This window comes from Symphodus melops (genome assembly GCF_947650265.1).
Source record: "Symphodus melops genome assembly, chromosome: 7".
In the NCBI taxonomy this organism is placed as follows: domain Eukaryota; kingdom Metazoa; phylum Chordata; class Actinopteri; order Labriformes; family Labridae; genus Symphodus; species Symphodus melops.
The window spans coordinates 12,778,746-12,796,779 of record NC_136697.1 but is presented as its reverse complement, the minus strand read 5'-3'; the positions used below and the strand labels follow the sequence as shown (position 1 = coordinate 12,796,779).

General features: G+C 38.2%; 2 protein-coding genes across 4 annotated transcripts; one reads left to right on the top strand and one right to left on the bottom strand.

Annotated features, from left to right (window-relative positions):
- Nucleotides 1–1,924: 1,924 nt before the first annotated feature.
- Nucleotides 1,925–9,304, bottom strand: LOC306827217 (sodium- and chloride-dependent GABA transporter 2-like). The gene is made up of 15 exons (XM_079348887.1): nt 9,082–9,304; nt 7,613–7,811; nt 7,330–7,464; nt 7,069–7,209; nt 6,032–6,116; nt 5,808–5,940; nt 4,987–5,121; nt 4,751–4,854; nt 4,551–4,675; nt 4,315–4,427; nt 3,567–3,704; nt 2,884–2,986; nt 2,542–2,642; nt 2,225–2,395; nt 1,925–2,138 (listed from the first exon to the last, which is right to left on the bottom strand). Exons 2-15 carry the CDS (start codon nt 7,791–7,793, stop codon nt 1,962–1,964), a joined length of 1,842 nt encoding a protein of 613 aa, XP_079205013.1. The 5' UTR covers nt 7,794–7,811; nt 9,082–9,304; the 3' UTR covers nt 1,925–1,961.
- A 1,466-nt stretch (nt 9,305–10,770) lies between these two features.
- gadd45aa (growth arrest and DNA-damage-inducible, alpha, a) lies at nt 10,771–13,681 on the top strand. Of its 3 annotated transcripts, none has more exons than XM_079348772.1 (4): nt 10,771–10,879; nt 12,018–12,119; nt 12,263–12,488; nt 12,804–13,681. In XM_079348772.1, exons 2-4 carry the CDS (start codon nt 12,019–12,021, stop codon nt 12,915–12,917), a joined length of 441 nt encoding a protein of 146 aa, XP_079204898.1. In that variant the 5' UTR covers nt 10,771–10,879; nt 12,018; the 3' UTR covers nt 12,918–13,681. The 3 variants fall into 3 exon arrangements, with proteins under 3 accessions (XP_079204898.1, XP_079204897.1, XP_079204899.1); XM_079348771.1 differs by lacking the exon at nt 10,771–10,879 and adding an exon at nt 11,298–11,480; XM_079348773.1 differs by lacking the exon at nt 10,771–10,879 and adding an exon at nt 11,670–11,760.
- The last annotated feature ends 4,353 nt before the right edge of the window (nt 13,682–18,034 follow it).

Here is an 18,034-nt window from a genome sequence, read left to right as displayed (position 1 = left end):
TAATTGAGCAATCAAGCCATTAGAGAGAAACATCATACTGAGCCTGGTTTCTGATGTAGCAACATTTATCACTGCTGACCACCAATCAGCTTCTTTTTTCTCTCTCTTCTCTCTAATGTGGCCCCGTCTTCAAACAGATTAGGATTATTGTGACAAGACAAAGGTATCTTTTGTCTTTTTCCTTGGCAGTGTCAGCGCCTGCTGCATTTATCACGCTTGTCACACAGTCTTAAGGCTTTCAACTCGCACACCTCATCCCATTTTTCTTCCAGCCATGACTCCGTGTTAAATTTGCAAAGAAAAAGTACATTATTGGAAAATGTCTCCAGATAAATTGTGCGCCTGTCAGATACATGAGGGTTTTTTTCTCTCCTGTGGAGTTCAGTTTTATGTTTATCAGGTGGCTCTTGATCAAATGTGATTCAAGTTTGTCCTCCTCAAACTCACTGCATCTGGTATTTTACACACTTTGAGGTTTTAGGGGATGTTAAAACTGTAGATGATCAGTCAAATTTAAAATATAGTAGCAAGGTCGAGGTACTTTAGAGGAATACACAGTCTAATCTACTTTAAACATCTACAGTAATCGGATCCTGAAACACAATAGATTTTCTTTAATATTGCTGTAAGCTGTCTCTGAAACATGGTGCTTAAAGGGAATATTACAAATACAGGAATAGTTGTTCAGAACATTTGTTTTTAATTTACATTTATGGGGTTTTTTTTACTCCTCAATAACAAATTCTAACTTTACATTTTTAAATACTGCATGTTATGAATTAAATTATTGTTACTTTATTCTTTTTCAAATACTGTTTTCATTATGAACCTGTAATTTCTTATACTTAATTATCATGATGTGCTGTGTAGATCAATGCAAAATGTTAGTCTCTTGCAGCACAAGCAGGTTTCTGAAGTTGTTTGATGCTGCTGAAGCTTGACTCTTTATGTAATCGAGGATGATGGTAATGCTTCATCATCATGATGGTACCAGGCATCTCGTGACTCTACGAAACTCTTGTGTTTTAAATGCAGTCTGAGAACAACATCAAAGCTGTGTTTTGTTTTTTTATAGTATGTATTACTATAAAATGTATTTGTATTTGTGAAGCGGGATCATGTTTAGTCATAATGTAGAGATTCTTTTGACAACATTCAAATGAATTTAAGCGAATTAAGATGTGCCACAGCTTTTAAGACTTTTTGGCCATGGCCTACTAAAATACAATATCTTTCTTCCCTTTAGTGAAACTTTGCCTTTATACAAGCACCCTTTAATCAAACAAGAACTAATAAACCTGCAAATGCTCCTTCGATCAAAATGATAAAACACACTGAAAGAAACATTTAAACAGTTCTATTTTGTGATGAAGCTCATAATACGATATGTCCCATTACAGCCACGGACATGGACGGGACAGTTGTCTTTTTCTCTAACATCATCATCTATCGCCCTCTGCTGGTTTTATCAGAGAAGTGAAAGAGAGTAGTGTGAGCTGCAGAAAAGATTCCTTTCACAGAAGCTTTTTTCTGACAGATAAAGTGCTTTCTTTTACATTTATATACCCACAATGCTGCTGAGAAAGGACGTGTGTTGAGTAAGCTTGAGAACAGGTATCTTTATTCTGATTTTCTCTATCTTTACATAAACAGTGCAACAAATATAGACATCCAATTGATGCTAATAACAACGCTGACAATCAAATTGCTTCATTTTCCTCCCTCAGTTGTGATACAGCAAACTCTTAATTTGATTAATTTCTTGAATTTTATTTCTTTCATAAAAATGGAATAAAACTGAGATTTGTACCATTCTTCCTTCTGCAACCTTAAAAAGTACACACACACACACACACACACACACACACAATGTGATAGTTGGCTCCATAGAAAACATCAAATCAACATCAGAATTTTTAAAGAAAAACAAAAAACAAAAAAGCATTATGACTAGTTATTAGCTAAGAAGCACCAAAGGAGTCAAGTCTTTCAACACTGTCAGAAGTCATACATTTCTCATCTGTGTTCAAAGCAGACAGCTCATGGTCTTTGGAGGACAGACATGTTTTGGAGTCCATATTTTCCTTAGGTTTAGGTCTGAACAGGTCCTCTGCTGGAGTTGTCAATACCTTAAGTCTCTGTAAGGAAAGAGGAAAAAGCCAACATTACAAATGATTGGTTGAACATTCGTACACATGTGTGATGTTTATAATACTCAGCGCACCTGTCTCAGAGTTCCTGGAGTTACAGCGAGACTGTAGAGGATCCACAGCGGTGCTGAGAGGACTGAAGATAGAGCGAGAAAAAGGCCGAGACCATAACCCCACCCGGGGTACGAGTATGTGTTGTTGTACCTCAGCGGAGTAAATTTCACCAAAGAGAAGAGTAATATCCCCTGTTAAAATGCATCACACATCACTATAACAGCACAAACTGTTATAACTATTTTAAACTGTTAAAAGTTTTCATTATTGGTATCATTGGTATTAACTTGATTCACTTTTTATCTTCAAGCAACTGATATTTCCAATATTCACTTACAAAAGAGATACATGGAGTGATGAACCTCCAACAGTATTTCATATAAAGGGAAGGGCGATATCCAATCATGTCCTTAATATTGTTGTAGTAAGAATCAGCACCTCGGAGACAGAAATTGGTATTGGCTCACTTATATTAAAATGTAAGAAATGTGAAACGAGGAATATTAGCTAACACTTAAATAGTAATAGTAAATAGTAAATAGGTAAATAGTAGTTCAAAGGTCTGGGAAGACTTTACATTAATCAAAGCTTTCTGCATCTTGTTACAAAGGGTTTGATATGACACTGAGGAGCTAAATGAGTTCTGATGGCACAAGGTAAGAAAGGAAATTTAGCTCACCATATACCCATCCAATACAAACAGACTCCAAAATGGCAAAACTTATCAGGGGAATTCCACTGCAGGCATAATAGTCAAAAAGCTGGAACACGTACAGTCCTCCCTGCAGGAAATAAAAAGAGATCAAGACTGAAGGTTACAAAGTTTTTGAATGCTTTTTTATTTATTCATTGAGGCAGCAGACAATATTTGTCTGTATTTAAACTGACACCACAAGCTTAATTGCATGCTCATCCTAGTCGGATAATAATAATTATATAAAGAATATAATGTATATGGGGGGAGTTAAAGAATAAAACTAATTCAAACTCAAATGGTTTTTTTAGGCACGTGGCCACTTTGATTCAATTCTCTCTCATATATTATTAAATAAAAGGGCTCAAACCAAGGCTTTCTCTGTGATATGCATGTCTAATTTCATCAACTCAACCATGACCCTCAACCCACTATATTGTTTATATAACCTGTAATAATACACTTCTTTGGATAGATGCAAGTTTACTTCCTGAGTAGTGCTGAGGGGCCCTTGAGCAAGGCACATAACCCCAACTGCTTCAAACGCCTCTCGGGTGCAGTACCCTCACTCTGACATCTTTCCATTAAAGCATGTCCATACATTTGTACATGTATGTATATTAGGCCTATAAGTGTATGAAATCATAAGGGAACAAGAGCTGACTCACCTCAGTGACCATGGAGAGTCCGATGAGGAAGGACACAGCACACAAGAGCAGCAGGAGTAGTTTACGACGATGACCAACATAAAAGAAGGATGGATACAAGTCTGATATGGACGTGACCAGGCCTTCCAGATAAACAAACTGTTGGGTATAAAAATGTTTACTTATGAGATGGTTTTACTGAAGGTGAAGTCTTTGCAATGTCAGAGGTCCACAAGCAGTGTTAATCCCACTGAAAATCTGCACTCAACTCAGCAGCTTTTCACAGAAATGATGTGTCTATAGGATATATTTATCTTTACATTTGCATTGACTACAAATATTTAGTCAATGGAAGAGACTCCAAAAGTGTGTGCCACCTGCAGCATCCATGGGGTCTTCAAGTAAAACCTTCAGGTAATTTAACCCAAAAATTGAGTTATTACAATATAATAATGTACTTCCCCTTGTTTTGCTACTTTAACAGGAAATCACAGGATTTTGAAGTTCATAACTATGGAACAATTTATATGTTTTTTTGTTCATAAAAATAGATAGTACTTTGTTTAAGTCTCAAGTAAAAACGTCCTTTTTTATCATTTCAAAGGTGCTTGATCTTATGAATTACTGAAAGTGAGCATAAATACCAACATACAGCAGGTTATTCTCTGCTTTAAATAAAGAAAGGAAGCAAAAACGTTTCAACAGAAAAGCTACTGAAGTCGGTGTCCTTCATTCAGCTGTTTAACAGAGTTTAATACTAACACTTTACCTGACTGTCCAGCCCGAGCAAGAAGATCATAATGAAGAAAAAGGCAGCCCACAGGTGAGGAAAAGGCATCAAGGCTATTGCCCGAGGATATGCAATAAAAGCCAGTCCAGGACCTGCAAAGTCGGTGTAAATATTAGTTAAGTATAAAGTTAGATAGAGTACTGGACTTACACAACACAACTAACACACAACAATACTGTTCTGACTTTTTTCATAGTTACAAATCAGTGTCTAACCTGATTCGGCCACTGTTGAGATGTCGACGCCAAGCTCATAAGACATGAAGCCCAGGACTGAGAATATTGCAAAGCCAGCCACAAAGCTGGTCAAACTGTTCAACAGGCATAGGCCAAATGCATCTCTGTAATGAAAAAATAACAATGACAAATAAGCCATATCAAAAAGAGTAAATGGGAGAAACATATATTATTCTTACCTGTAGCAGTTGTTGTTGTATTTGTTGTAGCTTCCTAAAGAGGCCAAACAGCCTGTGCAGACAGCATAGGAGAATAATATTTGGCTCCCAGCATCCATCCACACCTTTAAACAATGAAAAACAACCTTGTGTATTTAAATATCCTTTGTTTATATTGTCTAATGTAAACCTTAAGCATTGACAATACGGACCTATAATGTGCTCTCCCCAACTCATCCCCCCTACTTTCAGCTCACCTGTGGATCAGCCAGACGTGTTGGATCAGGAGAGAGGTAAAATCGAATACCATCAGTAGCTCCTGGCAGAGTCACACCACGGATCAGCAGAGCAATCATCATAACATACGGAAATGTGGCTGTGAAATAGACAATCTGAAAAAGAAGCCAGGGCAAAGGTATAGGAGATCGAACGTATGGTCTGCTTGATGTCCACATGCTGTGGATCAAACAGGAAGTTGGTTTACAAGCGGCAGAAGCCTTTCAAGAGCCAAACTGTGAACAGTTCTGTGGCCACTGCCTCAACAACACCTTGTACCTTTCTGAACTCGCCTAACAGCATGTCATTGGGAAGTATGTTGTAACAACACAGGAGAGCAGACCAAAAAGAAAACCGCAATACTGCTAGTGCTGTTCAAGTTGTTTAGTATGTTTTTTTTTTTCTTTCTGTTCAAAAAAATAAATAAATACTAAAGTTAGCTTCTGGGTAAAGGATATACAGATAAAGCCTTAAAGTAAGGTAAGGTTCAAACCAGAAATGCAGCCCAACTAATTGCAGATCAGCATAAGGAGCAGCCAAACTAAGAGCACATATCAGGAAAACTAAAAACACAAAAACTAAAGTAACTTCAAAAATCGTTGATGATGGGGTGCTGGTGGAGCAGTGGTAAGTGTGCATCCCTTATATGAAGTCATCATGCACTCAGACTGTGGCTCCTGTGTCAATCCCTACTCTCTCCCTGATTTCCATCTCTATCCACTATCCTATCTTTCAAAAGGCACAAAAGCCCCCCAAAAAATCTTTGGTGATGTGATGAATACATTTTTATTTGTCAGCTGACCTTTCCTGCAGATTTGACTCCTTTCCAGATGCAGAAGTAACAAACGATCCAGCTTAGCAGAAGACATCCAACCAGATCCCAGCGGACAGCACCCATCTCTTCTATCCCTCCAGACAAACCCAGGACTCTCCTCCTGAACTCAACAAAAACAAGCTTGTAGGAACAATTACCTCCCTCTAAGTCTATCAATTTTAGTATTTAAGCGATCTTTTCTGACCACATACCGCCAGAATTCTTCCACTGAAGAAGTTGCATTCTGAGAAAGGTTAAGATTTGATGAATAATCCAGCCGGTAATCAACACAGTCCTCTGATGGTAGAAAAGTAAGAAAGACAAGTTAAAATAATAATTCGTGAAACAAAATTAATGGTAGTCTTGGAATCAGCTTGTAAATATGCAATGGACACCTCTTTTTTTTTTCAAAGCTCTATTTATCCCCATGGGGCAATTAGTGCCCCCACAGGAGCAGCACATCCTGACAGAGCAGGTGGAGCAATTCAGGGTTAAGTGTCTTGCCCAAGGACACATTGGACATGTTGCTAGCAGGAGCTGGGGATCGAACCCTCGACCTTCCGGTTGAGACGATGTCGCTACCCACTGAGCCACAGCCGCCCTTTGCATCTCTCTTGCACCCCCAGACTCACTAACATACAGTAAGGGCTTCAGAAGCACAAGGCAGAATAATCAACGTGAATAGTAGTCTGAATTATAACGTAATTATATACATTTATTTTTTGTTATATCTAAGGTAGCTGTCCTGTAGCTCTGCTGTGCAGTATTGTCACTTATTTCAAACATTTTTTTCAACCATAGTTAAATAATTTTGTCGTGCATGCTCAAAGTCACAGTCGACTTCAGATCCTAAGAAAGATTTAAAAACTCAACAACAAGTTCCCACGGGCATCCCAACCTGACATTACACAGATGTATGACCCCTAAGTTGGGTTGATTTCAAAACCTGACGTTGAATACACACAAAAACATTAAACCATCACTGAAAGTAAAGTTTTAATTCCTTATTTGATAAAACTGTCTTTGTGTCTATATGTTTTGGACAGGAAAAAAAATGTAAGTTGAAAAAAATAAAGTAACATGTCACCCAGAGCAACACAATGTTTCACTAACTGGTATGAATGTTTTAAACAATGCAACTCTTTAGCATTCTACATAGATCCACATGATGATTTATTTTGTGTTTACTGGTTGAAAGTATAAAAACAGACTGGTATCACCCGAAAACTTTTTAAATGTAGACACATACCTGTGTTCCAGGTGTTGTTACAGCTGGCCCAGGGGAGAATATAATTAAAGGTGGAGAAGAGGTAGAGGAGTGCCCAGGCCAATATGACGATGTAATATACAACAGTGTAAAGCATCAACATTATGCCGCCATAGCCCAAACCTGAAGCACAATGTTTATTAGCACAAACATTTAATCAAGATATATATGTACTGACATCGCATGCTTTTAACAGGGACATAACACTAACCCGTTTTAACTGCTTTATTTATCTAACTGTACCTTCAAATAAAGGGCATATTTTTCTCCAACATGTGACTCCACCTTGTCCAGTTAACTGTCCCAGAGAAACCTCCAGAAAGAAGGTGGGGATTCCACATATGAACAGGAACAACACATATGGGAGCAAGAAAACTCCTACAAGGAAAGGATTTGAGATAAGCAACACTGTAAGTGCTAAAATAAAAATAAAACATACTCATGATTGCATCAACTTCTTGAGTGTCTTTCTCTTAATCTTTTTATTTACATTTTACTTAGATGAGACCTGTAATCAAGCTCTTACCTCCTCCATTTTTGAAGCACAGATAAGGAAACCTCCAAACATTACCCAGACCGATGATTTCTCCTACTAATGCCAAAAGAAACTCTGTCTTGCTGGCCCACTGACCTCTACTTGGAGGAGGTTTATTGGGATTTTGGTCATCTTTCATCAGTTTTTTCTTCAAGATACTTTCAGGCTCCATTTGAGTGAGTCAGCTGTGCTGAAATATTTAATTAAAGTGACAGGTTTTTTTTGTTGCATTTTTAGAAGCAAGACTTACTTACACATTCCATTATGACCACCTTATAGTCAGATAATTGCCTAATAACCAATCTAGAACCATTTTAGAGGTTTTTATCCCCCCTCAGGCTTACTTTACAGAGTGGCAGGGTATGCCACAAAAAAATCTGTTATCATTTCAAGCCAAAAAGCCAAAGTGGTTGCATTGGGGAAAAATATACTCACACCGGTGTTGTCAGCCATGTTGTGACCAAAATGCTTCAGAATATGATTGTGACAGATACAAACAAAGACTTGGTGTAATGTCAATGGCACCATTTTGAGTAATATTAGACTAGAAATGCAATGTTGCGTGGGCTAATACCATTTACAGTAATCCCTGCACACACGTGACATAAAGTTTAGGTGGAAAAAATCTAAAACATCAACTACACTGAAATTGTTAGCAGTTAAATAAGAAAGGGGCAAAAATGTTAAGTACACTTGAGCTTGTAGAGTGATTTTCTGCCTGACAACTCAAAGCACTTTAACAGGTCACAGCGACCCATTCACACAAATTTACACACTGAAGTAATAGAAAGAATCCATCAGTTTAAACAGAAGCAGCGGGAGTGATTTAAGGTGATCACATCAACATGTGGCTGCAGGAGCGGGGGATTGAATCCCCGCCCTCCTGCAGCTTTTTGTCACATTTTACTCTACACATTAAGCTGTTGTATGGTTTATACATTGACTGTGACCAGAGTGACTTGCAGTTACTGTTGTCTTCAACTTTATAATTATGAAAGGTTCATTTATTTAGACCAACATTTTCTGTATTTATATTTTCTCTTTCCAAAAATGATGTTTTCATATTAATGAAAGTAGAGCATGAATGTGATTTCTGTGTAAACTCAATTTGCACATCATTTTTCCAACATGATGTGCTACAGCCAGGTAAAGTTAACATTTAAGAGTCATAGTTATATTTGATTTCTGTTACCACAAAAACTCATTTACTTACATCTTGCTTTTCAACAAGAGACTTAATGAAATAGATTAATCAAAAGATTAGAAAGAAAAGAGATTAGAAACATAACATTTGAATAAAAAGGTAAAGACAAGAAACGGATTAAACAGAAACTGCCTCCAATTTGACATTATAACTTTTTTTCAATTCAATAACAGCAGGAGAGATGTCTTTTAGGGGAAGTAACAATTCCTAAATGATCTGAAATTAGAAGTAAAGAACATGATAAATTATTCTGTACCTTCATGTGTCTCCGGACGGAGTCCTGCTGAGTTGGATGTTGTGAAGCAGAAGTGAGTTTTTAGATTAAGCTTTGTGTCAAAAGTGAGAAGCGGTAATGAAGAATATAGACTTTGGAGTTTAAAAAGTTCTTTGCAGTCAGGGAGGGAAATTTTGATATGAGACACGATTCACACTTCAAGGTCGCCACTCTGGTAATAAGTATCTTTTAGGCGACTGCAGAGAGGATTTAACCAATGAGAGCAGTCCTAGTCACCTATCAGTACTGTAAATATTATTCACTGTTCACACAGTTGTCCTGAGTTTGCTTCCATACAGTAAGTTGACAATGGTTTAGCAGTTCACAAAATGTAAAAGGTTAATAGTGTGGTTAACAGGTTTGTTAAAAGTCCTGACAGTGGTGTGTGCATGACTCAGTGCCTCACCCAGGTTTATTTACGTCTACCGACAATGAATGCAGAGTTTAATGCAGATTAAATGTTCAAATACTCTCTTCATGTAGTGCTTTATTGTGCGTTTTAGTTCTTGTGGTTTTGTTTTCAAAGACCAGTATATTTACCGTCTCTACATTTATAATTTAAATTAAGTGTAAAAGGGCTGCCCCCTACTGGAAAGTCCAGAATCAGAGTCTTGTGTTGAGTATGAGTAGGTCGAGATCGTATATTAATATTAATGTTTATCTAAATGGGCACACATAAAAAATGAGTTTTGAGCAGTTATAATACATTCAGACAATAATGAATTATGGCCAATTGAGTAAAAATAAATGTTCATGAAGAGAAATGGCTTGTTGAATTGTCTTCACAATAATTAACTGTTACACAATATTTCAGAGTGCAGCAGTGACATTTCTCAGTATGTCTGCAGCCACAGAGGGGCAGCATAACATCCCATAACACCCACAGCATAGCTGCGTTCCACTTTTTAGGGTAATTGTCTATCGATATATAACATATATAAATTGCAATTAATCCAGAAAAAGAGGTGGATAAACTCATAAAGAAATGTATGCATCAGTTCTGTCCTCAATGTCCAATTGAAAATGTGGATTGTACTTCTGAGGAATTTCATGAAAACTGACACTATAAGAAGAAATCTAACATCAAGCAGTTTTATTTTAATTTCTTTGAAATAGTTATGCAAGCTTTGAGTTGCATCACTTTGAAAAGACAAGCTAGAATCTAATGTTTTGTTTCCCATTTCCACTAATACCTCAAACAAAAGTTTTAATGATTGCAGCCCCACAATGCAAATTCAAAGTCTACCTTTTTCACTGTTACCTGTTATGTTATACAAATACAATTAATGTTGGTGCACCCACTTTATTCAAATGTGTTATAGCATATAGCCTGCATATTTAACTTTTTGCAATTCATTAATTTAATGGGCTTTTAATTTATTCTGCTAGTGTAACTTCATATATTTACTTAGGAAGTTATCACAAGTTAATAATATACTCTAGATGATGTTACTTTATTGGTTGGCTCATTCTCAATCAAACACAACTTCTAGATGTGTATAAAAATTAACTATACATAAAGACAATGACAAATTCTGAAATAGAGCCAGGTTGGAACATGTAAAATAAACCTGTTTCGACCAACATACCCGGTGTATAAATAGTCATTTTGGTCTATGCCCAGAAAGTCAGTCTCGCGCCAGTCCTTTGCACCAAGCGCGCGGTTTCGGTGGGCATTCGCACGCAACGTGGCGTACCAATCAGACGGTAGCGTTACCCGGAAGCGTCCCGTTGCTATGCAGTTGTCCTGAAACCTGCCCTGTCCTGTCCGACAGCGAGGGTGAGTTGTGCTGTGCAGATCAATCAGTTTATTCATCATATAGTCTTTGCAAACAGACCTAAGGTTGATTCATAATCATTGTAAGCCTCTAACATTGACAGACAGAAACATTGTCGTCAAAATAGTGGGGTTTTTTCTGCAAGGTTTTGTCATATTATAAATTCACCACTAAAATTACTTAATTTATGGATGTGCGAAAGTTATTATAACATTTCAGAGACGTGCAGCAGTAGTAGGCCTTTATTACAGACTCATAATTATTATTTAAATTGAGGAGTTTGAGTCCAGCTGCAGTGTTGGGTGTATTCCGGTTGGAGACAGACACGCCTGTTGCTGTAAATCTATCCAATCCCATTAGACATCACACCCGAAACATTTGCATACGGCCAATGATCGCAGCTATGCAAATACTCCCTGAGTTGCATTGTCCCAGCTAGTTTTAATGTGAAGTTACCAGATTTATCTGCTCACTTGCAGCACAGTGGACAACAGATAGAGAAGTAGTGTGTGTAGTCGAGAAACGTTTCACTCTTAACAGGGATTTGGATTACATGTACAACATGACATTTGAAGAATTAAGTGGGGATTATTCTCAAGAAAGGTAAATTGTAATACAGTAAGACTATTTGTGCATGTTTTATTCTAAAGACATAGATGCATGTTGGCCTAATCTGTAAAGACTAATATGTGCATGCAGAAACATCATATCCTGCATTATGTCGAAATATGCAATAATGAAAATCATGATTTCTGTTGATTTAAAGCTTACCTGCAGTTGTATGTGTACCTTCTTTTCAATCATTTGATCGGTTTAGTGTCTTTATCTGTTGGTCGCGAGACACTTTAGTTTAACATTTAAAACTCGGATTGACAAGTTAAAGGTGAACCAATGTGCCATAGTAGTGTGCAAGGTGGTCTTTGACTGGTCGTTTAACTGTCTCAAAGCTTTCAAAACCATTGAAACAAGGGAACATTGATAGCTTTTAAGTCTTTTTTAACGTTTCAAAACTAACTTGTGGACTTCACTCGACGCCTCGTTAGCTTACAGTCAAGCTAATGTTAAGCTAAGACTATACGTCGGTGTACATTTTCTTCGGTTTTAATGACTTTAACGTCCTGTTATTTATCTGTTTTGCAGAATGGATTCAGTGGCAAAGGCTTTGGAAGAAGTCCTCACCTCGGCGTTACCTCAGGGCTGCATTACAGTCGGAGTGTACGAGGCTGCCAAGTCTCTCAATGTGTGAGTACAAGGTTCCTCTTACTGTAGTCTTTATACATCCTTCAAGCATCCTCTTGAACTTTAATAAACTTCATTCAGTTATTTCTTGCACAGAAATGTCTTGCTAAATTATGTATTCACAATTGTTTGTCCTCCTCCTTCAGAGACCCTGATAACGTGGTTCTGTGCATCCTGGCCACCGATGATGAAGAAGTGAAAGATGTGGCCCTGCAGATCCACTTCACTCTCATTCAGGCTTTCTGCTGCGAGAATGACATCAACATCCTGAGAGTCAACAACACCCGGCGCCTGGCTGAAATACTCGGAGGAGGAAGCAATGGAAAGCCGAGTGGTGGAGAACCCATGGACCTGCACTGTGTCCTTGTCACTGTAAGTGTCTTTTCCATCAGTCGACATGCGCCGTTGCTACTTATTTCCTTTTAATGCTGTGATTTTAAATAAGTTGTTTCATGTGAGCGAAACTACAATTCAAGAAGAACTTGTCTGTACTTGTCTTGCGCATTTGGTAAACATGTACACAACTCCTCCCTCACATGACTTCTTAGGAATTTCAGCAGAGAGAAATAATGTTTCCCTCTTTTGTGCGCACAGACAGGTTATTTCTAAATTTGTGAAGTGTAGAGAAATGGACTTACGGTGTATGCATTTAATAATTCGTTCCTTTTTTTAAAAATATCTTTTCAGAGCCCACACTCCACATCATGGAAGGACCCTGCCTTGAGCAAAGTGAACCGATTCTGCAGAGAGAGCCGCTGTATGGACCAGTGGGTGCCAATCATCAACCTGCCTGAACGATGAACTTGAAGCTGCAAAAGGACTTTAATCTGCACAGGATAAGTGGTATGAGTACTGATGGACACATTACCACCCAGAGATCAAATTCCAAAGCACTGCTTATGGGAAAAGAAAATGAGGAGGATAAAAAAACCCTGCTGTCTACATGTGGTGTATTTAAAAGAAAGAGGAAAAAAAAGGAGCAGGATAGATTTCCACTTGGGACAGGACTGTTTGGAGTTGCGTCTGTTTGTTGGCGTCCAAGGTGAAATGGCGAAGCCCTTATTTCGCTGTGAGGTGGAAATTAAGAAAAAAAAAAAAAAAAGAGCGCGTGTGCTTTTTAATGTGAAGCCGGACACTGTACAGAAGGATTGTATCATGTTTGTTTGGTGGAGCCTCTGTGACGAGTCAGGAAAGTGGGCAAAACCAGAAACCAGAGCCGTTGAGTGGACCAAGGCCTCAGCCTCTCTCTGCAGAACAAAGCACTTGTTGAAACACTGGACCTTTTGCAATTTCACTTGTGATTTCAGTTGTTCATGTTGATGTTGCTAGTGTCGTAATTTAAAAAGGGAAGGGCTACACATCCAGTGAAGACATTCTGTGTATTTAATGTTTCCTATGCCAGCTGTGTTTTTTTACCACAAGTAAATAATTCATATGTTGCAATTTTAAGTTATTTCTAATGATATTTAAGTGTATTTATGTTGCATTTTTCTACCTAAACTATTTGAATATATGCAGAATCTGAATTCATATGCATTGTTGTCAATAAAACATATTTTTTTCGAGCCAGAATTGCACATTTTCTCTTTTTCCATTTCTGGAAATTTTAGCAAAAGCTGAGCCGACCTTTCGCAGCTGCAGTTGTAAAGAGGAGTCATGTGTGGATCACAGGGGTCATGTCGGTCTCTGTGGCCTCAGTGCCCACTCTGAGCCGAAGAGAACAATAATCCTCTGCTTCGGTCAGCAGGACAATGTTCATTCATGCAAACAGGTTCCCTTTTCACAGATTCCCAATGATTTGTTGGACATGTTGCATTTTCACCAGGTGACTTCCTAAAGTCATGTGCATTCAACAATGTGCATTACTTTGGATATTCCTAGAAAGAAGAAAAGTATGTGAAACGATAAGACAGGGAGGTGTTTCGGTCTTTACCTCTGCCCTCCATTCCAGAGTGTATTTGTGGCGTAGCTTACTGTGGAGCACATGACTGGAACTGCTTGGAAACGGAAAGTCAGCAATGGCATGCAATCTGTTGTGCAAGCCGAGCCGGTCTGAACTACTCTCTCCACTCCCTCGCTCCTTTCCTTTTCCAACTGTGTCCGAACACCCACACACACGCAGGTGATCTCTCTGGAGTTGAATGTCGGTGACGTCATCACATTTTTGTAAGGCAGGCAATCCCCGCTGAAATCGCAGAGTCATGATCACGAGGAGTGAAGGCCAAGGCTGTCCTCAAGTTGCACAACCCGGTTTGTCCCCTCATGAGAGCGATCATATGACAGAGTTTTGCAAGGCTGAATTAAATGCTTTACGAATTGTGGCAGATAGAATTAGCTGCGTAAGTGGTTGCACAATGTATTTCTTTCATTTTAGTTGGGTAATACAATTAGGTTACTACTCTATTGTAGCCATAAGTGTATTTGCATGTTTTTCCAGTATGTTAGTTTTCCACTCTTGTTTCGTAATTTTTGGATGGATGGACGGACGGACAGACAAGTGGTCACAGAACTATGCTGTTCAAAAACAACAGGTAAAGGTGGTAAAGATTGTTTTTGCTTCTCACTACGTTACCCATAAGCCCACCCTGTAAACATAAACGGCTATAAGTAAACTTAAAAGCCTACAAAATGAACTTCAACACATGCTAAGATGGCAGTAGCTGTTTGAAATACTTCTAATCAACCACGGTGCAGTAGTAGTTATATTAAAGCTTGGCTGGAGTTTGTGTAAAAAAGAATATTTTCCCATAACATTTAACAGGGTGGGGTATTTTACTTTTTGCACATCATGCTTTGTATAATATGCTTTGTGTATAAAGTGTGAACAAGTGGGCTCTTTTACAATAATCTCATATACAATACATACCTCAATATTTTCTTTGTTTTACTGCATTTGACGTTTAAATTGTATGCGTTCATGTGTCAAATGTTTGCTGTCCACTTGCTCCTTTTTTCCAGCTGTAGTAAACAGCGTTTAACTTCTTGCAGTTCAAAGTTATTGTTTGCTAAGCTATTTCTTCAAGGAAGCCTCCCCAAACGGCATAACAACTGTAGTATGCTTAAATGTACCAGGGTTTAAATGTGAATGTTGTTAATTTCCATTCAGGATAAATAAAGTCTGTAGAGAAAAGAATGAATGCTTTACAGTAGTTACAAAAGAACCAGTTTCAGACTGCCAGGAACCTGAAGTGCTCCTGCCCTAGAAAAAGCTCCTTGCTCGGCACTGTGTGAAAGGTTGTGAGGCGTGTGACTGCAAGGCGTGACGTTATCTGATGTAATGTAGCATTGTTGTGATCAGAGAGAAGAGGTTATATTCAGACTGGAGCAGTGGAGAGCTGATGTAAGTGTCAAAATGACACGAGGACCTTCTGGTCCTTAAAAGGGATGCAGTTTACACACTGTCTGTAGCGCCTGCTGGCTGTGTGTTTTGTGTGTCAAAGGTCAGGGGAAGCATTATCTATATGTGACTCAAAAAGAGTAGAACCTTGGAAATCGGATAAGTCATTGTGCACTTTGAATTGTTATATATAAGGCAACCTGTGGAACATGTTGTATAACCACAGTCTGTGTATATAAATGTATTATTCTCCCTCACAGTGCCAAAGATTATGAGAAGAGAATTCAATGCACTCAGTGCAGGGGCAAAAGTAAACGTTAGGTTAAGATAACAGTATTGCAGTATGCAGAAAGAGTTTCATAATCAACAAGAACAAATCTCTCTTTCTAAACTGCATCAAACCTTGAAATCACTGATCATATCAGAGCTTCACAATATTGTACACATATAATAAACATTCTATCTTAGCATGGAATATCCCTTTATGTTTGTTAATAACTGCATAAAAGACATTTTACAGATTCACAACAATGTCCTCAAAAAGAACAGTGAAAGTATGTGCATACTAAAGGAAAAATATTAATTGTGCAGTTTGGCTCCTCCTTGACAATGTTGATCTAAAAGTAGATCTCCCTTTATTACACTTGCTAAATGGTAAATGGACTTGAATAGGACTTTTCTAGTCTTTAGACCACTCAAAAGGCTTTGACACTACATGTCAAATTCATCCATCCACACATTCACACACTTTAAAGTGCACCATATACCCAGTACTGCTCCGTTCACACACAAGGACACGCTGCTGGTGAAGCAGCAGAAACTACTTGGAGTTCAACGTGATGACTTAGACAAAGAACTGAATGGGCTGGAGATTGAACCCCAAACCTTACATTAAAGTGAAAACTGACTCCACCAATCAGACACAACTGTCAACATCTCTCAGAGGAAATATTAAAGACATTTGAAAAAAAATGCATTTTCCATCTTCTTTTTTTTGAAAAGCTGAATAAATTGGTGCAGGATTCAAGATTCAAGGGTGCAGTTGATTATGATTCACATTGAATATGACAATACCACATGGTACTGTGATATTATGAAATATAGTCACTATCTAATCCTGGTATGTCCAACTTGGAAGTATGAAAAGCATAAACAACATAATGGTGAGTCTTTTATAATACAACACATTATGTTTCATAAGTTGATCACATGTTTAAACTTTAAAATGGAAATCAAAGTTTTATTTTCTAACTTTTACATTGAAACAATATGACTATAAAGTAAAGCGAATAGGAATTTCCAAAATTGAACATTTAGATAAAAATTGCACTCCAATATCATTTATGACCAAATGCACTTTAAACTGAACACCACTGCTTCTGTGTCAACACCATTATTCCAGCAATGGGAAGATGAGGGAGGCATATTTAAATTTACGGTTTAAAAATGGCTAACATTTCTTAAATGTTGTATTTTCATAATCAGCTGGGCCTACCAGAGGAACAGAGGTGCCACTGCAGTCCACGCCACACTCATCACCCTCATCCTCCCTCCCTCCTCTTCCTCTCCCCCTCATCAGCACATTCCTTCACACTGACACTGTAACTGCCAGGACAGATTTTCACAGAAGGGCACATGGTCAGTGAGCCGGCTGTTCAGCCCCCCACATTGCTGCACAATGACAAGCTGGGATTACTGGGGAGGCATTACTTTGATGGGGGGCGAGCTTTGGGCCTTCAGGGGCAGTCATGCTTACAGAACATATTCAGGCAGACTTTAATAAATCTGTGCATTTACAAGGTTACACTATGAGCTTATTTAACAATTAGTTATTCTTTAATGCACACAACACACAATGCACCCATCTTTACCTGCAGGGGTATTTGATGTCGTGTGGAATCAATCTATGAGAAGAGAAGGGTTTTTTTTTTCTTTTCTTATATACAATTCTAAAATCCCCTCTGGGGATCAATAAAGTAATATAGTTGTTTGATTTCTTCTTTAATTACGTCTAATCACGTTGTGTCTAACCTTCATGCTCAAACACTCTGTTCTGTTTGTTTTGTTGATCAAGAACATGAATCATTTTATGCAAAAGTTGAAAAGAACAATAAATAATAGGTAATAATGTTCTCATCATCTGCCAGTTTGAAGCGGAGTGCTTTCATAAATCTTTACAATAGGTGTCGATAAGTTTTATCCCGGCCTGATCGTTCCATTGTATGCGAGGGAAACTTTCAAAATCTGTTTAACCACCAGCTGGTGAGAAACAAGGTCAGAGAGACCCGAGCGGCCACGGGGGGAGAAAGACAACAGACTCTCAGGCAGAGCAGACCTTTTCCCAAAATAGTTTCTCTATCTTTGAGAGCGGAAATCAGGGTTTGGTTCTGGCTATCTTTAGCTCTGTTGTGCTCTCTGGTTTCTGACAGACATGATGAGAGGCTCGAGGTCTCTCCCATCCCCACTGAGATATAAATACACCACTAATGAGAGGAAATGGACACAGATACACTGTGGGCAGCTTCCGGGTGCACAATAAGAGAGCAAAATCAGGAAAGACAAGTACTGATCTCAAAATGTG